General features: G+C 46.3%; 1 protein-coding gene across 1 annotated transcript in view; it reads left to right on the top strand.

Annotated features, from left to right (window-relative positions):
- Positions 1-15,254, top strand: part of Polr1a (polymerase (RNA) I polypeptide A, 194kDa) — a 66,696-nt gene extending 51,442 nt beyond the window's left edge. Inside the window, exons 25-34 of the mRNA XM_013035459.1 lie at positions 899-1,066; positions 1,868-2,003; positions 2,466-2,623; positions 7,148-7,274; positions 9,527-9,637; positions 10,156-10,434; positions 11,515-11,715; positions 13,034-13,151; positions 13,843-14,007; positions 14,317-15,254. Coding sequence (XP_012890913.1) covers positions 899-1,066; positions 1,868-2,003; positions 2,466-2,623; positions 7,148-7,274; positions 9,527-9,637; positions 10,156-10,434; positions 11,515-11,715; positions 13,034-13,151; positions 13,843-14,007; positions 14,317-14,417 — 1,564 coding nt within the window. The 3' untranslated portion in view covers positions 14,418-15,254. The remainder of the gene's footprint in view (positions 1-898; positions 1,067-1,867; positions 2,004-2,465; positions 2,624-7,147; positions 7,275-9,526; positions 9,638-10,155; positions 10,435-11,514; positions 11,716-13,033; positions 13,152-13,842; positions 14,008-14,316) is intronic.
- The last annotated feature ends 6,865 nt before the right edge of the window (positions 15,255-22,119 follow it).

Genomic DNA, 22,119 nt, shown 5'->3' with positions numbered 1-22,119 from the left:
GCCAGCTGGGCTTCCCCTAAAAGAGAAAAATTCAAAGCTCTCCAACTCCCACCTAAATCCCTGCAGCCTAGGAGGCTGCATTTGCCATAGCAGGCCCTACAAGAACTCACATGGAAATGTAGCTTTATTACTTCTCTCTACCGAGCCACTGCCTTTCACTGCACATGGTCATTCCTTGTAATACAGAGTTTGTAAAGGGCTAACTGTTATAGGAAGGATGGTTAGTACATGCTTAATGTTTTGTTTTGCTTGGGTTTGGGGTTCTTATTTTGTTATATTTGTTTAATTTTGGTTTTTTGTTATTGTTAAGTTTTTGTTATTTCAAGACAGGATCTTGCTAGGTTGCCCAGGCTAGCCTCGAACTCACAGATTTTCCAACCTCAGTCTGCAGAGTGCTCTACCATACTCAATTTGACTTTCATAGATAATTCTGATGAGATCTACATCCACTTATAGTAATAAAGAAAATAAGATTGTACCATTGCTTAGTGAACCTGAACTTCTTTCTCAGTTCATACAGCAGGAGTTGTAGACTCCAAACTGTCAAAACTAGTTTGGAGGCAGAAGGACAAAGGAAAATGGAAATGATCCCAGAAATTTATTGCTCAGGATCCTGTAATAAGTGGCCCAGTGTGGACATATGACATTTTTGCTGCCAACACAAACAGTCTGAGCAAGGATGGCTAGTGCTTTACCACCCGGCTAAGAGGTTTACTGGGTAGTTTTAGGGCATTGCAGGTGACTTGCAGGAATCTTTTTAAAGATGAGAGAGATCATTTGCCTAGGAGAAGCCCGTCTGGGAAGAGGTAGGAGGGAGGGTTTGGGTTTCTGGTTTCAGGTGACTTGATGGAAGTCACCTACCTCCTCCTGACCTCCCACTGCCCCCTACTCTCTCCAGGCTGAGAACCTTGCTGCAGCTAAAATGGCAGCGCTCACTGTGCGACCCAGGCGAGGCTGTGGGACTGCTGGCTGCCCAGAGCATTGGGGAGCCCTCCACACAGATGACTCTGAACACCTTCCACTTCGCAGGCAGAGGCGAGATGAACGTCACCCTGGGTATTCCAAGGTGCGAGGTTAGCAGGGTAAATGGATGAGATCTGCCCTAGTTCTCTCAGGAAAGGAGTCATTTGATGGGGGCAAGAAGGGAGCAAGTGTGAGTGAGATTAGGGCTCATCAAAGTGCTTAGTAGGGTTGGAATTTCCAGAGTCTAACTAGTTTCTGTGGCCAGATCAATGCTTAGGCCTTTTAAGATTTCTGTTTGTTCCTTTGGTAATTCCTGTATTAGAGTTACCAGGGATACTTATAGATTGCATTGTTAAAAATCCCCAACATCCCAACGAAGGCCATCTGGTTACTCAGCTCCAGGGGTGCCATTCCTATGGCTGTGACCCTTTAAGTACATGGATGCATGCTGCAGTGTAATTGCTGGATGAAAAGAGTATAGACTCAGATCCATGACAATCAGTCTGTGATCTGCCACTTTCTGGCAGTTATATTCTGGGCAGCCTTGTTGACTTCTCAACTGTGGGGTACCCTCCTGTGGACTACAAGAGGTCAGGCCCACCGTGAGCTGGCTGAGTTTATGGGTAGAGCATAGAAGGAAAGCCACAGTGCAGATTTGACTTGCTTTCCTGGTTATTGTTTACTTCTTAGGAAGCAAGAATTCATGAGCCAGCACTCCAGGGAGAAGTCAGACAAGGAGAGTCTCTCTATGTCCCATGGGGCAGAGCTGATTCCTAACCTTCCCTTGTGAGATCCCAAGGGTTTTTACATCCCAGAAAAACTCATATATTTAGAAGAGGCTTCAGATGAACAGATTCCCTAATCTGGTTACCTCTTACAATGATGTGCCCTTATTCTGTGACAGGTTAAGGGAGATTCTCATGGTGGCTAGTGCCAACATCAAGACACCCATGATGAGTGTCCCCGTCTTCAACACCAAGAAAGCCCTGAAGAGAGTGAAGAGCCTGAAGAAGCAGCTCACCAGGGTGTGCCTAGGGGAGGTAAGTATCTCTTGGGCTTGGGTAGCACACTGGGTAGAGGCAGGATGCTCTGTCCTCCCATCTGTAGAGCAGACTTTTGACTGCTCAACCCTTCCTACTACGGAGAGAGAGGCTAAGGGATGGATCAAGAGCCTTTTAAGATAACCATTAGTTCTGCAGCATTTCCGTGTGCCTAACAAGTATAGTAAGAATGCTTCTTGGGTTGGCTTAACGCATTGCTTTTAGGGAGATACAGGGAGGCTCCTACTCCTCCCAGGCTTATGATACTCTGGAGATGGCTTCTAAGCTGTGGGCCTCCTCCCTGTTTCTCCAAGGACTCATGTAGGCAGATCTCACTAGGGTTGGGATTTTACCCTGTGGCCCTAGCTGCTGTCCTTTCAAACCCTTGGTTTCCCACAGTCCACTTGCAGCGCAGTCTCCTGGGGCATGGACAAGTCATGTTCTCTGCTCTTCTGATTCTAGGTGTTGCAGAAAGTTGATGTCCAGGAGTCCTTCTGCATGGGGGAAAAACAGAACAAATTCCGGGTGTATGAGCTGAGGTTTGAGTTCCTGCCGCATGCCTATTACCAACAGGAGAAGTGCCTGAGACCTGAGGACATCCTGCATTTCATGGAAACAAGGTCAGAATTCGGGCCATATTTGTTGATGATTATGGCCCATAGAGTACTCCTGGCCACAGGCTTCCAGGAGCTGGTGTGCATTTTCCCAGCAAGCTCTGTAAAAGAAGTGTGTAGGAACTGCAGACCCTACAGCCTAATCTACAAACCTCACCCTGATCTGGCTTGTAAGTGTGAATTAGTTAACAACACATTACCTTGGGTTGATGGCTCAAGAAGTCATCCTCTTGAGCATGTAGTGTGAAGATGTGAAAGTATGTTTACAACAGAGAGAAGGAAGTCCCACCACAGTGGTGCCTCTGATGTCAGCCCAGCACATGGTGTTAGTAATGGGATATAATTCCAGGCAGCATAATGAGGTTCCTGTTACGTTTAGTTTGTCGGTAATGAACAGTGTCATACTGCTTTTAAATCCTGGTTTAATAACTTGAGGTTGCTTGTAGCTTCTTACAAAGGTATTTCTATCTGGTGAACTTTATTTTTCTCTCAAGTTTAGACTACTCTAAGCCATTTGAAAAGTGCAGTCTATAATGCTGATTGCACAGAGTTAGGAGGGTGACTCTTTATGACTGGAGGCAAGCAGAAAAGAACCACAAAAGCACTTCTGACTCAACACTGACCCTAATAGTAGCAAACTCTAAAGGCTGCAGAATGCAGGAGATAGCAGAGTCCAGTAAAGTGGACTGGCAGACTTGAAGCATGTGGAACCTATCTCAAGGAATTGGTTACTCCATGCATAGATGTGAGCCACAGTGGCTAGATCTTCTGATTTAAAACAAAGTCTGCCTTTTTTCCTTTTTCTCTTCCTTCCTTTTTTCTCTCCTTCCCTCCCTCCCTCCCTCCCTCCCTCCCTTCTTTCTTTCTGTCTTGCTTGCTTTCTTTTTCTTTCTTTCTTTCTTTCTTTCTCTGGTTGCCTGCTTTCATGTTTTTTTTTTTTCTTTTTTCCAACCCTGGGGCTTGAACTCAAAGCCCTGGCATCCGTGAGCTTTTTGTGCTCAAGGCTAGCTAGCATTGTACCACTTGAGCCACAGCTCCATTTCTGGCTTTTGTGGCAGTAAATTAGAGATAAGAGTGTCACAGACTTCTCTGCAGGCTGGCTTCCTGCAATCTTCAGATCTCAACCTCCTGAGTAGCTAGTTTTACAGGTATGAGCCATGATGCCGGATTCTACTTTTGCTTTTTTAAGAGGAACTGTAACTAATTCATATCCTTTTAAAAGCCCAGTAGACAAGAGAAACAATATCTGTAGAGAAGATTGGACCTGGAGCCATTGGCCACTGCCTATAATCTAGACCATCTGGGTCTTCCCAGAGCTGCTCAGATATGGAGAATTGGTAGCAGAGCAGAAAAGAAAGTTTCTCTTCCTTCAACCATCTCACAGCTGCACAAAGCCACCAAAGTTGGTCACTGGGGCAAATGAAAACAGGAGTGGAGCCAAGACCTGATTCTTTATTTCCCTGCCCCATAAGTAAGGTCTGGCTGCAGGCAAATCCTCTACGCAAATGGCCTATAAGATGTTGGGTATCAGGGTAGAAGAGTTTGGATCCAAATTAAGCCCTTCAGGCCATTCCCTAGGTGGATCCTACTTCAGATGATAAAAGCTCTAAGCTTGTTGCTAGTTGGGTCTTGGGGAGGACATGCATCAGCACCTACCCAGGTCAGGTGCTCCACATGTTCTGGAACACTGGGAACAGTGACAGTCATGTGGGGCTTCATCCTGCCAGCTCATTAATTAACAGAGAGGAGCAAGTGCAACAGATGTTTGTACTGGCCTGGAAGCCCTCTTCTGAGAAGTGGGACTTAGGATCACATTACCTCTTGAGAATGATGGAGAGTGGATGGAGTCTACAGCCTGGCCCATTTCTCTTCACCTGAGACTCCACAGCAGCTAGGTTGCCACAAAGATATGCCAGGCTGTGGTTAGAGTTCATTTACTGACATTACCTCATGGAACTGAAAATAGTAAATTACTTTTTAAACTTTCTTCCTGATAAATGACAGCCCTGGCTTGTTCCCAACAGTGAAGTAGTTTTTCATCCTAGTTGTGTTATGTTTATACACTTGAAAAGCTGTAATAAACAAGGCATGTGCAGTCATTTCCGGTAGGGATAGTCTTAGTGACTTCAGCAGCAGGACTCTGAGGACTCAGACAAGATGAATGCCAGAGCAGACTGAACTAGGCTGTGGGTTTGGAGTCCCTTTATCAAGCTTGGCAGTAACCACTTTAAGACCTCAGGGCTCAAAGGAAATGGAAGGGGGTTGGGAATGTGCTTACAGAAAAGCCACTCTCCCCCTAAAGCGGTTTCTCCTTTATCCCCTTTCCCTCTCCCTCCTCTTTTTGCTACCTTCTTCCCTTTCTTCTCTCCCAGTCATTGAGAGACTTTTGAGTCCCATAAATTAGAGAGAAAAATAGGACAGAGGAGCCAGATGGAGGTGTCCGTAGGCAGGACAGTCTGATGGCTATACTGGCACCGATCACTTTGAATATTTTTGTGTTATCTATAAGATGGGCTGGGCTGGTAAGTTGAAAGAGCACAGAGTAGAAGCAACGGGAGAAGGGTAGGTTTTGGCTTCCAGTCCTGGCCTGAGATCGACCCCATGGCTGTCTCTGTAGTTAGAATGTCTGTGAATCTGACTCTTCAAGCAGCAAATGGTGAGGATATTGCCTAACACTTTCAGAAACAGCCAAGAGTCATCTTCCCAGCTTGTAATTATTTATGTGGGAGGGGAGGTCCCTCTGCCAACCACTCCTGTTCCCTTCAGTTGGCACACACTGACAAATAGCACAGCCTTCAGGAAGTCTTCACTGAGGGCTATCATCTCCCTTACTCTTAGCAAGGTCACAGAAGGACAAACTGGCTGCACCTCAGAAACACTCGCATACTGCTGATCAGCTTTTTTCATTGTACCCTCTCCCAATTCTCATCAGTCCTAGTCACCAAAAGATGAGGGCAAGGTAGACAGGGTTCTGGCTGGGGATCATAGGAGTCCTTGTGGAGAAATTACATCTGCATTTTGACCCAGACTTAAAGGATAGGTACAGCACTAGCAGGCAGAGGGATTGGGAAAGTCTCTGGCAGAGCAGGCTAGAACAAAGCCCAGAGGATGATTGGGGATGGGAGGAGGCAGCCAGTGAGGCTGAGGGCAGTTGGGAATGTCTGGGTGGGGCCTCAGAGATGAGTTGTTGCCACACATCGACACAGACCACACGTGGGACCCAGCAGAGGGAAGCACTCCACTCCTCCTCCTCTTTGTAATACCTGTGAGCAAGGTGAGAGCAGTCTCACATTATGGACAAGATCAAGGGCTTCATCTCTGCTTGGACACAATGGGGACATGAACGTGAACTTGAGCCTGTCCTTTCAAAAACATTTTCCCATCCCTCTCTTCTCAGTTCTTTCTAAAGCCATGACTTGCTTCCTCTTGTGTCTAGAGTCTGGATAGCCTCTCAGTTGCCACTGGGCCTCGTTTTTCTGACAGATACCAAAACTCAACAAAACTATGTGCCTGTTTAAAAATCTTTAAAAAAAAAAAAAAAAGGGAGGGAAGATGCTATTCTTGTTTACTGCAAAATAGTAAACATTTGATCTGCCTGCTCTTCAAATTCAAACTAAACTCTTTGGAGTGAGGAGCCTCAACCCTGTACTGCCCCAGGGTTAGCCCAGGAAGGATACAGGGGAAGCTTCAGAGAACACCAGATAATTGGAGGGAGCATGGGAGGGCTCTCCAAGGTTCCAGTACTTTCTAGTTTGGTGTGCTCTTACAGCCAGATGAAAAAGAAGCAAAAGGTTATCTTGTAATAGGGAGAGGGCAGGGTGAAGCCCCAAGGGACTTTTAAAAATTGGCAATTGGGAAAGAAGGGGCCAAGGATGGATCCCCATGTTCTGATGGTCAAATGGGTTCTTTGAAATCGATTTGGTTCTAATCTGTTGACAGTATTCATTGGTAAAAGTTAGTTATTGCTGCCTTTTGATACTCTAATGAGTTTTTTCAGTCTTCCTTCCTTCATCTAATTATCAGGGTTCCCACACCCAGGACAGAGGCAGCACCATTTTCAGGAAATACTATAGTTGACAGGTAGAGAAAGTCTTGGACCCAGGTTGGATACCTTTCTCCTTACAGTTGAATCTGCCATCCTGGTTAGAGATCACCAACAACTGACACTCATTTAACACATACTTTGCCACTTCCTGGGAAAGGTATCAGATATAGGGTCATTTTGATCCTTAAAACAGAATTATATAAAACATATGAATACTCAGGTTTTCCAGATGAGTGAGTTAACACTCAGGAAGTTGTTAATCATGTTCAGACCCACATGCTCTAGGAGGGACAATAGATCTAGACCAGGACTGTCAGTCTATGAGGCTGCTCTTTCTGATGTAACAAATGCCACTCAGAAGTGAGAGGGAAGCAAGTGTATAGGAGAAGATGGCCTCTGTCCTGTGTATTAATCTCCTGTAGGAATCCCTCAGCATCTGGCCGTCAGGGATGCTGATGGGGGCTTGCGGGTTTCTTCTCTCTCAGATTCTTTAAACTCCTGATGGAGTGCATCAGAAAGAAGAGTAGTAAAGAATCGACCTTCAGAAGTGTGAACACACGAAGAGCTACACAGAAGGATCTTGATAATGCTGAGGAGTCAGGGAGGGCTCGGGTGAGTGAGTCCTGAAGGCCTCTGAGGGGCTGCACAGAGATGGTCCCAGGCCTGGAACTATGTAGGGTGTATGTAGTCTTTGTATGAAAGGCCTCATGGCTATTCTTAGTGCTCTGTAAGTTCTGTAGTGTCAGCTCGTCTTTCCACTTACCTATTCAGCATTTATCTGCTACTCTTAGAGAGCTAACAAACCACATGTTTTGTTGTTTATTTTTGTCAGTCATGGGGCTTGAACTCAGGCACTGTCCCTGAGTTTTTCACTCAAGGCTAGTGCTCTACCACTTTGATCTACAGCTCCACTTCCAGTTTTCTGGCAGTTAGCTGGAAATAAGAGTCTAGGTTGGCTTTAAGCAGCGATCCTCAGATCTCAGTCTCCTGAATAGCTAGGATTACAGGTATGAGCCACCAGTGCCCAGCACCACGTTTTTTTTAAATCTGATGAGCAAGGCCAAGGAGGCTGCCAGAAACCAATGGCCCAGATAAACCTCAGGACATCCATTTGTGCTCTTAAAGACTCCTCTGTAAAAGGCTTTCATCCGAACAGTTGGGCCTTGCCTAATAGTATGTGGAGTCTTTGAAGCTTCTGTTTGTGACTTTGTTTTGCATTTGATTATTGCATTTGATTTGTTCTGGGGCCCATCAGAACACTGGCAGGGACCAAACAGCTATTTTTTTTTTTTTTTTTTGGGTCCGGTCGTGGGGCCTGAACTCTGGGCCTGGGCGCTGTCCCTCAGCTCTTTAGCTCAAGGCTTGCGTTCTACCACTTGAGCCACAGCGCCACTTCCTTTTTTCTTTTTGCTTATGTGGTGCTGAGGAATCGAACCCAGGGCCTCAGGCATGCAAGGCAAGCGCTCTACCACTGAGCCACCTTCCCAGCCCCCCAAACAGCTATTTTAAAAAAGAGAAGTTGCTTGCTAGTGACTCAAGCCTGTAATCTTAGCTATTAAGAAGTCTGAGGGCTGGGAATGTGGCTAATAGAGTGCTTGTCTAGCATGCATGAAGTCCTGGGTTCGATTCCTCAGTAACACATAAACAGAAAAGCCAGAAGTGGCACTATGGCTCAAGTGGTAGAGTGCTAGCCCTTGAGCAAAAGGAAGCTCAAGGATAGTGCCCAGGCCCTGAGTTCAAGCCCTAGGACTGGCAAAAAAAAAAAAAAGGCTGAAATCTAACTTGAAGCCAGCCTGGGCAGAAAAGTCTGTGAGACTCTTTATCTCCAATTAGCCACCAAAAAAAAAGCAGGAAATAGAAGTGTGGCGTAAGTGTATAGTGCTAGCTATGAGTTCAAGCTCAGGACCAGTGTCAAAAAAATCCCCCCAAAACCCAACACCAGAGAATTTGAAACTCAATATGAAAAGGGAAGGAGCAAAAAATCACCACTGGCAAAGGAGTCTTGGAATAGCAATTCCTCTTTTGCCATCAGAGCAGGCCAGACCTGAGGACCAATATGGCAGGTCTCTTACCAGGGACCAGCACGTTATAGGGCCAATGTAAGCCTGCTGAGGTAGGGCACAGATTGATACTCTATCTGCTTATGTGGTCACTTCTCTCTGGATGTCTCCTCTTTACTAAGTGAAGGATTGGCCTTGACCACGTTTATCTTTGAAAACTAGTCTTGATCTTAATTCACTCAAAAGGAGAGGAGTCAAGGTCAGGAGGAGGAAGGTTTTACTGATTTTTAAAATATTTAGTATTCTACCAAAATAGCCCTTCTTCATTGCTACTTGCAATGGGACTGATTAAAAATATTTGGAACACTATTTTTTTACCATTTTTTTTTAATGACTTGAGTGGTAGCACTTTTTCTTTCTTTCAGTTGTGCTGGGGATCAAATCCAAGGTCTTTGCACATGCTAAGCAATTACTCTACCACTGAACTATATCCTCAGCCCCAGAGTCCCTTCCCCTTTGCCCTTCCCCTTTTTAAGGTTTAAACATGAGATACTGTATAAGTGGTATAAGAGTGAAGACTGAAGTTTTGAAAAAAGGCCTAGATTCCAGGGCTAGATGAGTAGATTCTGGGTAGGTAGGAGGTAGATAGATGATTGATGGAAGGGTAAGCAGATGGGCAGTTTGGTAGATGATGGTAGGTGAGGTAATGATGGCTAGATGGGTAAGAAGAGGGGTTGGCGAGTAAGTGGGTGGGTGGGTGGATGGATGGATGGGATGGGATGGATAAGTTGGTGGGTAGGCAAATGGGTTCACCAAGCACTAAATATTAGGATTAATCATTTTGTTTTTATCCTCAAACCACAGGGAGAACAGGAAGGTGATGAAGAAGAAGAGGGGAACATTGTGGATGCTGAAGCTGATGAGGGGGATACTGATGCCTCTGACACTAAACGCAAGGAGAAGCAAGAGGAAGAGGTGAGGGGGACTCAGTTGGAGGTGAAGGGGTTGTGACCATGCCTGAGCGGTTCTCCCCTAACACAAGCTGCCCTGGGAACCCACCAGAAATCTGAAGCCAGGGCTGCCCTTCATATCTGGCTAACCTTGAATATGAATCAGGTTCAAGTTTCCAGATGTCAAGCCGCCTCCTGTTTCTATCATGAAAATGTGATGTCCTTTATGTGATATCCAAACCAGTCCCTTACTCTCATAATCTCTACAAGGAAGAAGAGAAGTTAGAGAGATGGAGGGAATTCACAGGCTGAGTGGGTGAGTCAGGAAAGTGGAGGGTAAACTCTTCCTCCAAAGGGCCCCAGAAACATCAGGAGAGAAGGTGGCAATCTCAGGTGAGAGGCTGGAAATAGGAAGGCCAGCGCAGAAAAGCCAGGAGTGTGGGGACCAGGCCAGACACAGCCTTTGCTGGGGCACTTGTTCACAGACAATGTCCAGGTGATGGCAGAGCCCTGAGTGACAGCCTGAACTCCATTTCCTGCCAGGTGGATTATGAGAGCGAGGAAGAGGAAGAGAAGGAAGAGGAGGAGGAGGAAACACCAGAAGAAGGGAACATCCATGGTGAAGGTGGTGCCCTTCAGGCCCATGGTTCAGATGAGGAAGTGGGCTCAGGCCTGGAAGAAGACTTGCCCCAGAAACCTCCCCGCCACCACCGGGGACCCCAGGGAGCTGAGGCTGTGCAGCGCCGGGTCCAGGCTGTGCGTGAGGCCCATTCATTCATTGAAGACTACCAGTATGACACCAAAGAAGGACTGTGGTGCCAGGTCAGTGGCCACCCCTCCAGGTACAAGGGGTTAGTCCAGTCCACTGAGTGCCCTAAAGGTAGGGGCCTGCTATAGAGCTCCCAGACTGCTGGGAAGTGGGGCCACCATGCTCCCATGCCTGCTTTTCCCATGTGCAGGCCTCTGAAAGTGGCTGTTCTTTGTATATGTGTGCGCGTGTGTGGATGCATGTGTGTGTGTGTGCGCGCACGTGTGCGTGTGCGTGCCCATGCATGCACGAGCGCGTGTGCGCGCGTGCGCGCACACACACACACACACACAGAGTCCTGGGGCTTGAATTCAGGGCCTTGAGCTTGACTGTTCAAGGCTAGCACTCTACCACTTGAGCATAGCTCCATTGCCACTTTTTTGGTGATTAATTGGAGATGAAGAGTCTCATGGACTTTGCTACCTGGACTGGCTTTGAACTGCAATCCTCAGATCTCAGCCTCTTGAGTAGCTAGGATTATAAGCATGAGCCACTGGTACCCAGCTGGCTGTTCTTGTTTTAATACCATGTCCCTTTCAGAATCTGTTTGGCTATAGACCCTTTTCCCCAAAGCACAATCCACACATATCGCCCTTAAGCCCCCTCTGAATCTCATTTTCCAAGCCTTATAGGTACTTTCCAAACAGTGGTGATGGAAGCTTTGTTCCATCACCAAGTAGGAACCCCCCCACTCCCCCCTCCTCCCACACATCCCCTGGTCACCATTTTGGAGATTGCATGGTTCCCTTAAGGAATGGTTCAGATGCCTTGACATTACAGAGAATTAGCCTTTGTCTTCCTTGGATCAGTTTGGTGGTCCCATATGGTAATATAGGTAACAGGACTCACTGACAGCATCCCAGGCAAAGAAAACAAGTACTGTGGGTTTTTTGACTGTGAAAGGACAGTAGGACCATGTTGTGGTTGTGAAGCCACCAGTGTTCAGGTCACCCTGCCAGCTCACACAACGGGGTCCCCTTCCTCCAGCCAGGGTGTTACTTAATGAAGGGGCTTTGAAGGTATTCCTGGGTCTCAGCCAGAAGACCCCTGTCCTGTTCACAGGGCTGGAAGTAGCATCTTCTCTCCTCTGGTAGGTGACGATGAAGCTCCCTCTGATGAAGATTAACTTTGACATGAGCTCCCTGGTGGTGTCCTTGGCCCACAGTGCCATTGTTTACACAACCAAGGGCATCACTCGGTGCCTCCTGAATGAAACAACCAACAGTGAGAATGAGAAGGAGCTTGTGCTGAACACAGAAGGAATCAACCTCCCCGAGCTGTTCAGATATGCTGAGGTGCGTGTCATTCTCTAGCATGTCTGCTGGCCTGGCCTCCCATTATCTCTGAGCACAACCCCTAGAAGCTGAGCCTCCAGCAGCTGATCCACACTAGCTCTTCCTGAACCTTCCATGCTCTAAACCAGGTGTTTGCCCCCTTGCCCACCCTCCGGGGACTCATAATGTCTATTAGTCTTGTTTAGACTTCCAGTATAAAAGCCTGCTGAACTTTAACCCAGAGTGTCATAGACACATTTGAGTACAATTTTTAACCTTGAAATGAAGACCTTCCTAGTATAGAGTTGTAAGAAATGGTTTGCCACATTGCTGGCCTGGGTGCTGCTCACTGTCTGGTAAAGGAGACCCTGGCCTCAACCCAGTGTTGCTGAGGTACTGTGTTCCTGTCTCTCCTGCTCACCAGGACATCTGGTCTTTCCTCTGAGGTTCTCAGTGCTCAAGCACAAGGGTTTCCCCACAGAACACTCAGGAACTTGGGACCCTCTGACCTATTCTCCCCTAGCCTTGCACACTTATGTCCCCACCCTTAACTGCCTGCCCCGAGCCTCTTACCAAGATCTTCCTTAGGCACATGAGCAGTAACAAGCCCACCCTTTCTGAATGCCAGCCTCCTATCTCCATAGGGCATGGCATAGGTTGAATTCTCAACAACATGTGCCAGGCAGGCTGCCTGTCTTCACTTGTCTCCTGTGGAACATGTCTGTGGCCAGAAAAATGTCCCCTCCAGCCATAGTGCAGAGCTCCCAAACATGGCCTGTGATGAGGCCTCACAAACCCCCATAGAAAAAAACCTGTCTCTGTTCTCTGCCCTCTGCCCTGTGGGCCCTGCAGAAGTATTTGAGGATCACTGCTGAGGGTGCGCTCTCCACTTCCCAAGAGAGTCTCCATCCTAGTAAACAGGTTTCTCCATTACAAGAATAATAAAATTATATTCTCTATATTATTATAAAGAAATAATGAGGGTTGTGGATGTAGCTTAGTGGTACAGTGCCCGACAGGCCTATTCAAGGCCCTGGGTTCTACCCCCAGTACTACAAGTAAGCAGGCTTAAACAAAGAATAACAAGAAATTACTTTCTATTTAGTAAATCTGAGTTACTTCTAGTATCTGGTGGCAGCAAAAGAGACCCGAGGGTTTGGCTAATGTGCTGCTAGCTCTTTGCCAGTAGTTTCCCCTCTCCCTAGTCCTGGGCCACCTTTCCACACTTGGTCATTAGCTATTCTTGGCTGCCAGGCACAGGCAGAGTAGTGGGTGGGAGATATATGTGTTGATGGTGAGAGCCTTAGGCTCTGAAGTCAGTGCTTCTGTCCCTGCCCAGGTGCTGGACCTGCGCCGCCTCTACTCCAATGACATCCATGCCATGGCTAACACTTACGGCATCGAGGCAGCACTGCGGGTTATCGAGAAGGAGATCAAGGATGTGTTTGCCGTGTATGGTAAGAGGAGCACCACCAGCATTGAGGCAGCAAGTCAAACACAGTTACAATTGAGTGTGTCTGCAGGAGACTGGAGTCTCTGAAAGCCCCTAAGAGGAAATGTGGTGGGTAACAGCCCCATCTCCATGGCTGCTGGTCTTTTCCAAGAAGCTCCCCTTTGAAGCCGGGCACTGGGCTCACGCCTGTAATCCTAGCTACCCAGAAGGCTGAGATCTAAGGATCGCGGTTCAAAGCCAGCCCAGGCAGGAAAATCCGTGAAACTCTTATCTCCAATAAACCACTAGAAAACTGGAAGTGGTGCTGTAGCTCAAGTGGTAGAGCGCTCGCCTTGAGCTGAAGAGCTGAGGCCCAGAGTTCAAGCCCTACAACCAAAAAAAGAAAAAAAGAGGCTCCCCTTTGATGACTTGGCCCCATTTTTGCCTTCAGGGTTCCAAATCCCCAGTGAAAACAGCAAGGCAAGAACTCACTTCCTGTGCTGCTAGATGGGAGTGGGAGGCAGTATGCAGGGGACAAGGGAGGTCCACAGGCAAGACATGGGTCACAGTGCTGGATAAGGACAGAATAGTACTGAGAACAGCTTCAGGGTTTGGACCCTGGGGCAGGCACTAACTTGGAGGTACCCTGGCTTATGTCAGGTGACACTCCCAGCTTATCCCCTTCCTTGTCACCGATGTTATGACCTCTGTGGCAGGCATTGCAGTTGATCCTCGCCATCTCTCCTTGGTTGCTGATTATATGTGTTTTGAGGGTGTTTACAAGCCACTGAATCGCTTCGGGATCCGGTCCAGCTCCTCCCCTCTGCAGCAGATGACGTTTGAAACCAGCTTCCAGTTTCTGAAGCAGGCCACCATGATGGGTCAGTGTGGGACAGGTGCCAGGCTTACCCTCTCCTGAGTCTGCCCTGGGCAAATAGCCCAGCCCACAGGGCACTATTCACAGCATCTTGATGCTGGTGAGATCTTGGCAGAAGATGGGAAAGTAGCCTCTGTACTCTGAAGGAAGAAAGGGGGAGGTGGGGGGCTTCCCCAATTCCAAATGAAGACATCACATTGCAGTATCTAGTATCAGCCTCAAGAACTCAGGACTAGTTCCAGAGCCTCCCTTGCAGGGCCATCAGACCACTCCTCCCTCCACCCCCTGACATAGGCCCTTGTGTCTCTTACAGGATCCCACGACGAACTGAGGTCCCCTTCAGCCTGCCTTGTGGTGGGGAAAGTTGTCAAGGGGGGAACTGGCCTGTTTGAACTCAAGCAGCCCCTGAGATAGCCACCAAGACATTGTCTGCTCAGCCCTGAAGATGTGGGTGCCAGCTGGTTGTCCTGCCGTGTGAGTGGACTGGACTCCAAGACAGTTGACAGTGTTTTTCCAGAGCACCTCAGTGACCTTGGCTTCTGGGCTAGGCTGGCAGTGTTCCCATCCTCACCCTCCACATCTCAAGGTTCCTCCATGTCCTTCAGAGGTAGCCAAACCTTCTCATGTGCTACAGAAGGAGCAAAGAAGGACAAAAAGCCCCGTGTTTACCAGAAAGACCAAGGTGGGCAGTATTTTGGTGACCCCAGGCACCTTTACAGCAGGGAAGTGAGATCTCTTTGGCTGTGAGTGGCCAGTGACTTCAGGTGGGCTTCTGATGAGCAGAAACATGAAACCTGCTCTACCTTCTCACTCCAGCCAAATCCTCAGGGTCCTCCCAGGCTCTTTTCCTAGGCTAAGGGTCATGTAGCATAATCCTGTATCAGGCCACCTCTGTGCCTGAGGCAGAGCCCTGTCCCTGCTGCTGTGTTGCTTTGTGTCCTAGACCAGACTGGCTCCAAGGCTAGGAGCCATCTGTCCCAGGCCCTGGTAGGTAGCTCGCTCCCTCAAACTCCCGGTTCCCCCTGGGTCTACTGGGCCAAGTTGACTGGCTTTCAGGGTTCTGCTCTCTACTTGGCACCAAGCCCGTGGCCTCCCTGAAGGCCCTACACTGTCTGGGATCCTCCAGGTGCCCTCTCCCTGCAGCACAGCAGCAGAGAGGACTTGGACAGAGACTTTGTAAAACCAGAGCTGTTTCTATTTTTGTCTAATGTTATTTCAACTCAGGCTGAGTAATAAACATTGCTAGAACTAGCTGTTGGGAGGAAAAAAACAACTATGATTTTTTATCTTTTCCCTTGGTTTGTGGTTTCTGCATTGGGAGTTTAGAACCTAAGACTGGGATTTTCTTGGCACAGTCATATCTTGGGTCCCTCTGCCTGCTTTTATCTGATGATGTGAATTTGATCTCAGCTTCTATTAACTTTCTACCTCTGACTCTCGCCCACCCCTGGGTATCCCCTTGCAACTCCGGCCCGGGAGTCAGAAGCACAAGACAAAATCCTGTGGGAAGGAGCTATGCCAATCCTGCTGGGGTGGCCTCAGGTAGGGCTGAGGTTAAAGGTATCCCATGCCAGAGGAATGCACTAAGCATGTGAGCGGACCTGGCCTGTGCCCACACAGGAGGAAACCAGTATCCCATGATAGAGGCTGCCGGGATCAGCAGGACTTGGACACAGAGGAATAGGATGGTCTCCATGGGTGAGGGGAAGGAAGGGTTCCCAAGAAACTTGCTCCCAGGGCCCATCTGCAGAGTTAGGCACTGATTATTTGAACTCCTCATACTAGAGGTGTAAGAGACTCCTCAGAGGAGATCCCAAGATAACCTAGATAGGGCCAGCTGGCAGAAGGAGGAATGTTTGATTCCATCGCACCAAAAAGTGCCAACGTGAAGAAGCCAGCCTAAAATAATAGCAGAACTGTGTGTACTTCAGTCAGACTCCTGGCCTGTGCCAAGACAGGAGGTAATGGTCTTCTGCCCCTGTATATGTGTTTTTCCACCTGTCTCTTCCCTGTTGTGGATAAGTACCTCACCTGGTTTTTAAATAGATGCTCTGGAGCCTACAAATCTTGATGAGCAAAGAATCTCACTGTGGTACCTTGTTGGTACTCCTTTGAGTGGTGACTTGGTTCAGAAGGCTCTGAGGGTGGCCTCCTTGACAAGTTAGGACAACAAAATGTCTGGAGTGTTCTTTCTCTTGAGTGTGCATTTGAGTTTTTGGAAAGATCAACAAATAGGCCCAAGCCAGACTTGAGGAAGATGGATCAGGGTGCAGAATCATTTTTAATCCTAACAGATTTACATTTTCATGACAGATGTGTCCTTTTAGAACCCTGAGGTGTCAGCCAGCCACAGGTCCTAGATACCTTTCCTTGTCACTTCAGGAGATGACTGCTGTGCTGGCTTGCTCATAATCCCCTTCATAAGTTCTCACCGGAGTCACTATTAGCATCCCCTACAAATGTTTCCATGAGTCTTTGAGATATCTTTCATCCTGAATCAGGTAGTAATAGATGAAGTACCTTGTCCCATTCTGAGTCCAAAACTTGAACCTTTCTTTCTTGTGTTCATCCATTTTGTATTGCTATAACAAAATATTTGAGATTGGAGAGTTCATAAAGGAAAGAGGTCTGTTTAGCTCACAGTTCTAGGGGGGCTACTGGCATGGCTCAAGTAGAACACCTGTCTAGCAAGTGTGAGGCCCGAAGTGCAAATCCTAGTACTGCAAAAAAAAAAAAAAAGGTTGGGGAGAACCTGCAATTTCAACACTGTCATACTGTAGAGGCTCTAGGGAACAAACCAAATCTGTCCTGTACCCTGCCCCCAATTATATATTATCCCTTGAGCAGTACCTCCCATTCCTTTCTCAAACTAGCTTCTAGTAACTACCATTCTACTCTCCCTATGAGTTGGACTTCTCCAGATACTCCATGTAAATAGGATCATACAGTTCTCTGTGTTTTTTTTTTTCTTTCTTATTTTACTGAGTATAATGTCCTCAGGCTTCATCTGTGTGTCAGGATTTCCTTCCTTTCTAAGGCTGACTAACATTTCAGAAGATGGATATATCATCACATTTTGTTTATTTGTCCATTAGTGGGCATTTGCGTTACTTCCATCTCTCAACTGTTGTAAAGCACTTTGAAGAGAGGTACACACGTCTTTCGGAGGCCTTATTTTCTTTTGGATATATACCTAGAAGTAAAACTGCTGGATAGTATGCTATTCTTTTTAATTTTTTTTTTTTGAGGATCCTGCTGCCTGTTTTCCATAGTAATTGCACCATTTTACATTCCTACTAACCCAGTTTCTTTCCATACATGTGGAGAATATCTCTGTCTCTCACTGTCTTCCCTTTCCTCCCCATTCCTTTCCTCCTCCTTTCCTCTCCCATCCTCCCCCTCCCCATCATTATTGTTTATTTGGCAGTACTGGGATCTGACTCAGGAGCCTCATGCTTGCTAGTCAGGTGTTCTACCATTTGAGCTACAACCCTAGCCCTGTTTCTTTTTAAAAATATCTAAATCAGGCAGCCTCAAATTTATGATCCTCCTGCCCCAAACCCAGAATCTTCCTGGAAGTTCCACTAACCCAGCCAAGGAGTAGTGTCCCTGAGATCTGAGTTAGAGAAGAGGAAGGACTAGTTCAGCCCTGTACCTGTGCACTGGGGAGGGTGGCCTTCTCCCTCAGAATTGTACTAAGAAGGGACCAGGTCCCTCTGATTGCAGAGTCTGTCAGTAGACAGCATCCTGTGTGGCTCAGAAAGTCTTCTTACTCCAGAAAAGTTGTTTGATTTTTATCACATTGTAAAAACAGAAGGGTTGTTGTGTGTCTGTGTGTGTCTGTGTGTGTGTGTGTGTGTGTGTTTTTTGTTTTCCACATCTTGTTTTCTGCCCATCACCTATCTTCTATAGTAGGGTCCTGGAAGGGGGACTAGGGCTGAACAGCCCATGAGGAGATGACAGCAAAGGCAGCTTTCTGACTGCACGCCCTATTCAACACTCTTTACAAACAGAAGCCCAAGCCAGGCACTTACAGTCCACGCCAGGCACTGGTGGCTCACGCCTTTAATCCTCGCTACTCAGGAGGCTAAGATCTGAGGATTGTTGTTCAAACCCAGCCTAGCCAGGAAAGCCCATGAGATTCTTATCTCCAGTTAACTACCAAAAGAGTCAGAAGTGGAGCTGTGACACAAGTGGTAGAGCTCTAGCTTTAAGCACAAAACTTCAAAGATAATGCTCAGGCCCTGAGTTCAAGCCCTCAAGCCCAATACAAAAACAAAAGCCCAATTTTTAACCAGGTTGCAGTACACTCAGCCAGTTAATTACCAGCTACACGGATGAAAAAAGCACAAATGTCTATGTCCCCTTTTAATTTGCAACTTTATATGAACACAAATTTTCCAGCAAACATCCTGGTAGATGTTACTACAATAATCATACTCTGGTCTCAATATTGCAAAGCAATGATTCTTAAAATACTACTACTAGAACTTTAAATTTATTATTTTTTAGGAAAAAGTCCTTCTTAGTTTTAATGTGCATTGATGAAAACAGGTGTACAAATATTTGCAAATATTCCTTTATGCAACAATGGCTGGTTCAGGGCTGGTCTTCCAAAAGCACCTATGTCAGCATTCTTAGTTTGGCAAAGTTTTCCATTAACTATAGATTTAGACTTACAATATTGATCTTGGATTAAACTTTTCTAGTTAGACCTGAATTAAAGAATCTGTGATTCATATGCACAAACTCAAGAAACTAATCCTTCCCAAATCTAACAAACTATTCATTAAATGGGAAAGAGGACTAGAGACTTCTCAGGCCAGGCACTGGTGGCTCATGCCTGTAATCATAGCTACTCAGGAGGCTGAGATCTGAGGATCAAGGTTCAAAGCCAACCCGGGCAGGAAAGTACTTGAGACTCTTTATCTCCAATAAACCACTATCAAACCAGAAGTGGCGCTGTGGCTCAAGCGGTAGAGTACTCACCTTGAGCTGAAGAGCACAGGGGCAGCACCCAAGCCCAGAGTTCAAGCCCCATGACCGACAAAAAAAAAGAGAGACTTCTCAGAAGAGGTATAAATGGCAAAGAAAATCTGGGTGCTGGCTCATTCCTAGCTACTCAGGAGGCTGAGATCTGAGAATTGTGGTTCAAAGCCAGCCCAGGCAAGAAAGTCTGTGAGACTCTTTATCTCCAATTAACCACCAGAAAACCAGTGCTGTGGCTCAAGTGGTAGAGCGCTAGCCTTAAGCTGAAGAGCTAAGGGACAGCACCCAGGCCCAGAGAGTTCAAGCCCCATGACCAAAAAAAAAGGAAAAGAAACACTTGAGGAAATGTTAATCGTCTCTGCCCATAAAGGAAATACATATAAAAACAACTCTGAGATACTACCTTACCCCAGAATGTTCTATATACCTAAATTCAAACAACAACAAATGGGGCTGGGAAGGTGGCTCAGTGGTAGAGCGCTTGCCTTGCATGCATGAGGCCCTGGATTCGATTCCTCAGCACCACATAAGTAGAAAAAAAAAGCCGGAAGTGGCGCTGTGGTTCAAGTGGTAGGGCGCTAGCCTTGAGCTGAAGAGCTGAGGGACAGTGCCCAGGCCCAGAGTTCAGGCCCCATGACCGGACCCCCCAAAAAAACACCAAAAAAACAAACAACCATTGCTGGCAGGGATGTGTAGAAAGAGGGACCCTACTTCACTGCTGGTGGGAATGTAAACTAATAAAACTACTCTGGAAAGCAGACCTTCCATATGACCCAGCCATATCACTCTAGGCATCTACCATGAGCAACAGCAACCAGGATACAAGGACACATGCACCTGCATGTTCATTGCTGCACTGTTCACAATAGCTAAGATAGGGAAACAACCCACCCAGATGCCCCACTACAGATGAATGGATCCATAAATTGTGGTACCTATATACAATGAAATACTACACAGCCATTAGAACAAAATGATGACATTCACAGGGAAATGGATGGCACTAGAACAAATGTTGAGCAAAATAAGCCAAGATCAGAAAGACAAACGGCACGTGATCTTCCTGACATGCGGATGTTAAATTCAAAATGTAACAAGATATGACAACGTAAACAGGACTCAGTAAACAAAGGACCTCTTCTTAATTTGTCTATTGTTTTCAGATGACTCAATTCTTCACCCCACATGTGGTATATGCATGTGCACATATGAGGGAACCTAGGAGGAGGGCACAGAATCAGAAGGAAGCGTGATAACCGACAGCAGAGGGGTCCATCAGATGCACTGGACATTGATGAAAGTGAACCAAGCAACGCAAGGGCAGTGATGGGAGGGAGGGAATAAGATAGAAAGAGGGAACCGCTTACACTAAGCAAAAAGGAAAGAAATGTACCTATCACCCGATTTGGAAGAAATAGTTGTATTGTCAGAGTTCTTAGAGTTCACAAGCTTTGTAGACCATGATAATGACAATCCTCCTTGTGAAGGTTAAAATATGTTTGTGACTAGCTAAGTATCACTATCCCACAATACTGTGAAATTTATGTAATCAATAAAGAAATTTTTTAAAATCTGGCTTGTTTTCTGTTTCAACAAATTGCTGAACCAACCTTGGCCCTCCTACATTTAGGTCTTTATTATGGGATATAATTCAACATCTTTATCATTAAGCCAGTCATTGGTTTTTCGATTACTTGCAGCTGAATGCACAAAGACTTCTTAGGAATTCATTGAAACGTCCTGTAGACAGGCTTCCCCTACAAGGGAGTCCCCATAACAACCGTGTATGCCCAAGGCCTAAGACATCATTGACCCTTCACTTCACCTCTACTCTCCCTATTTACCATTTGCCTCCCAGGAATATTTTGAATCAATCCATCTCTCTGTACTTGATCTCCAGTGGTATCCTAGCAACTTTCTTCTTACCTCCTGCCTTTGCTACTAGAGTTGCCTCCCAATACGTCTTACTGCTCCTGCCCTCACCCTCCTTGAAGCAGCCAGAGAGAATCTTTGTAAGGTGTAAATATGATCTCAGAAGCCTCATCCTTCAGATTATCCACAAATTCTCCTTGGACTCACGAGCTCTTAAATCCATAGCATGGCATATTTGTCTCCTATTGCTACATAACAAATCACTATAGCTTAACAAAGGAACATACATGTATAATCAAGGCTTCTGCCAGTCCAGAGTCTGTGTCAGGCCAAACTGGTCATATACTGAGCCTTCAACAAAGCTGACTAGATGCTTCTCAAGCACTAAAAAATAAAATAGGGAAGTGGAGCTGTGGCTCAAGTGATAAGAGCACTACTACCCTTGAGCAAACAAAACTCAGGGACAGCACCCAGACCCTGACTTCAAGCCTCATGACTGACAAAAAATAAAAATAATAAAAACAAGAACAAGCTAACCCCCAAATTTATAGATGGAAAGAGCTTAATAAAGATTACAGTTGAATGAAATAGAGAGTCTGGATATACTGAGATTATAGGCCAGTGCCAGTGGCTCCCACCTGTAATGCTAGCTACTCGGAGGGCTGAGATCTGAGGATGGTGGTTCAAAGCCAGCCTGGGCAGGAAAGACCGTGAGACTCTTGTCTCCAATTAACCACCAAAAAAGCCAGAAGTTGAGTGTGGCTCAAGTGGTAGAATGCTAGTCTTGATTAAAACAAAAAAAACAAAAAACAACTCAGGGACAGCACCCAGCCCCAGCAAATACTCACAAAATACTCACAAAAAAGCTCAGTTAACCTTATTTAACAGTCATGCCTACCCAACTAATCTTTCTGATTAGCTTAAAGTCAACTGATTAAGGAGTTTAATTATATCTACAAAATTCCTTCCGCTTTGCTACTTACTGTATATAATAATCACAAAACAACATCCTATCATAGTCCAAGTCCTTCCTACACTCAAGAATGCGTGCCTAGTACAAAGTACTACTAATCACCTATTCTCACCTACCAGAAACAGGCCACAGCTTACTGCAGAGGAAGCTAGAAATAAAGTCTTTAGTTGAGCAGCTAGGAGCTCAGTTAAATCTCAGTACTAAATCTATGTATACAAGAAAAGAATGGAGAGCAGATAGCAGCCCTGGCTTCGTGTCTGTATAACTCTTCTTACTTTTCCA

This window comes from Dipodomys ordii, unplaced genomic scaffold, assembly GCF_000151885.1.
Source record: "Dipodomys ordii isolate 6190 unplaced genomic scaffold, Dord_2.0 Scaffold212, whole genome shotgun sequence".
NCBI lineage: Eukaryota > Metazoa > Chordata > Mammalia > Rodentia > Heteromyidae > Dipodomys > Dipodomys ordii.
This window is presented reverse-complemented; position numbering and strand designations above follow the sequence as displayed.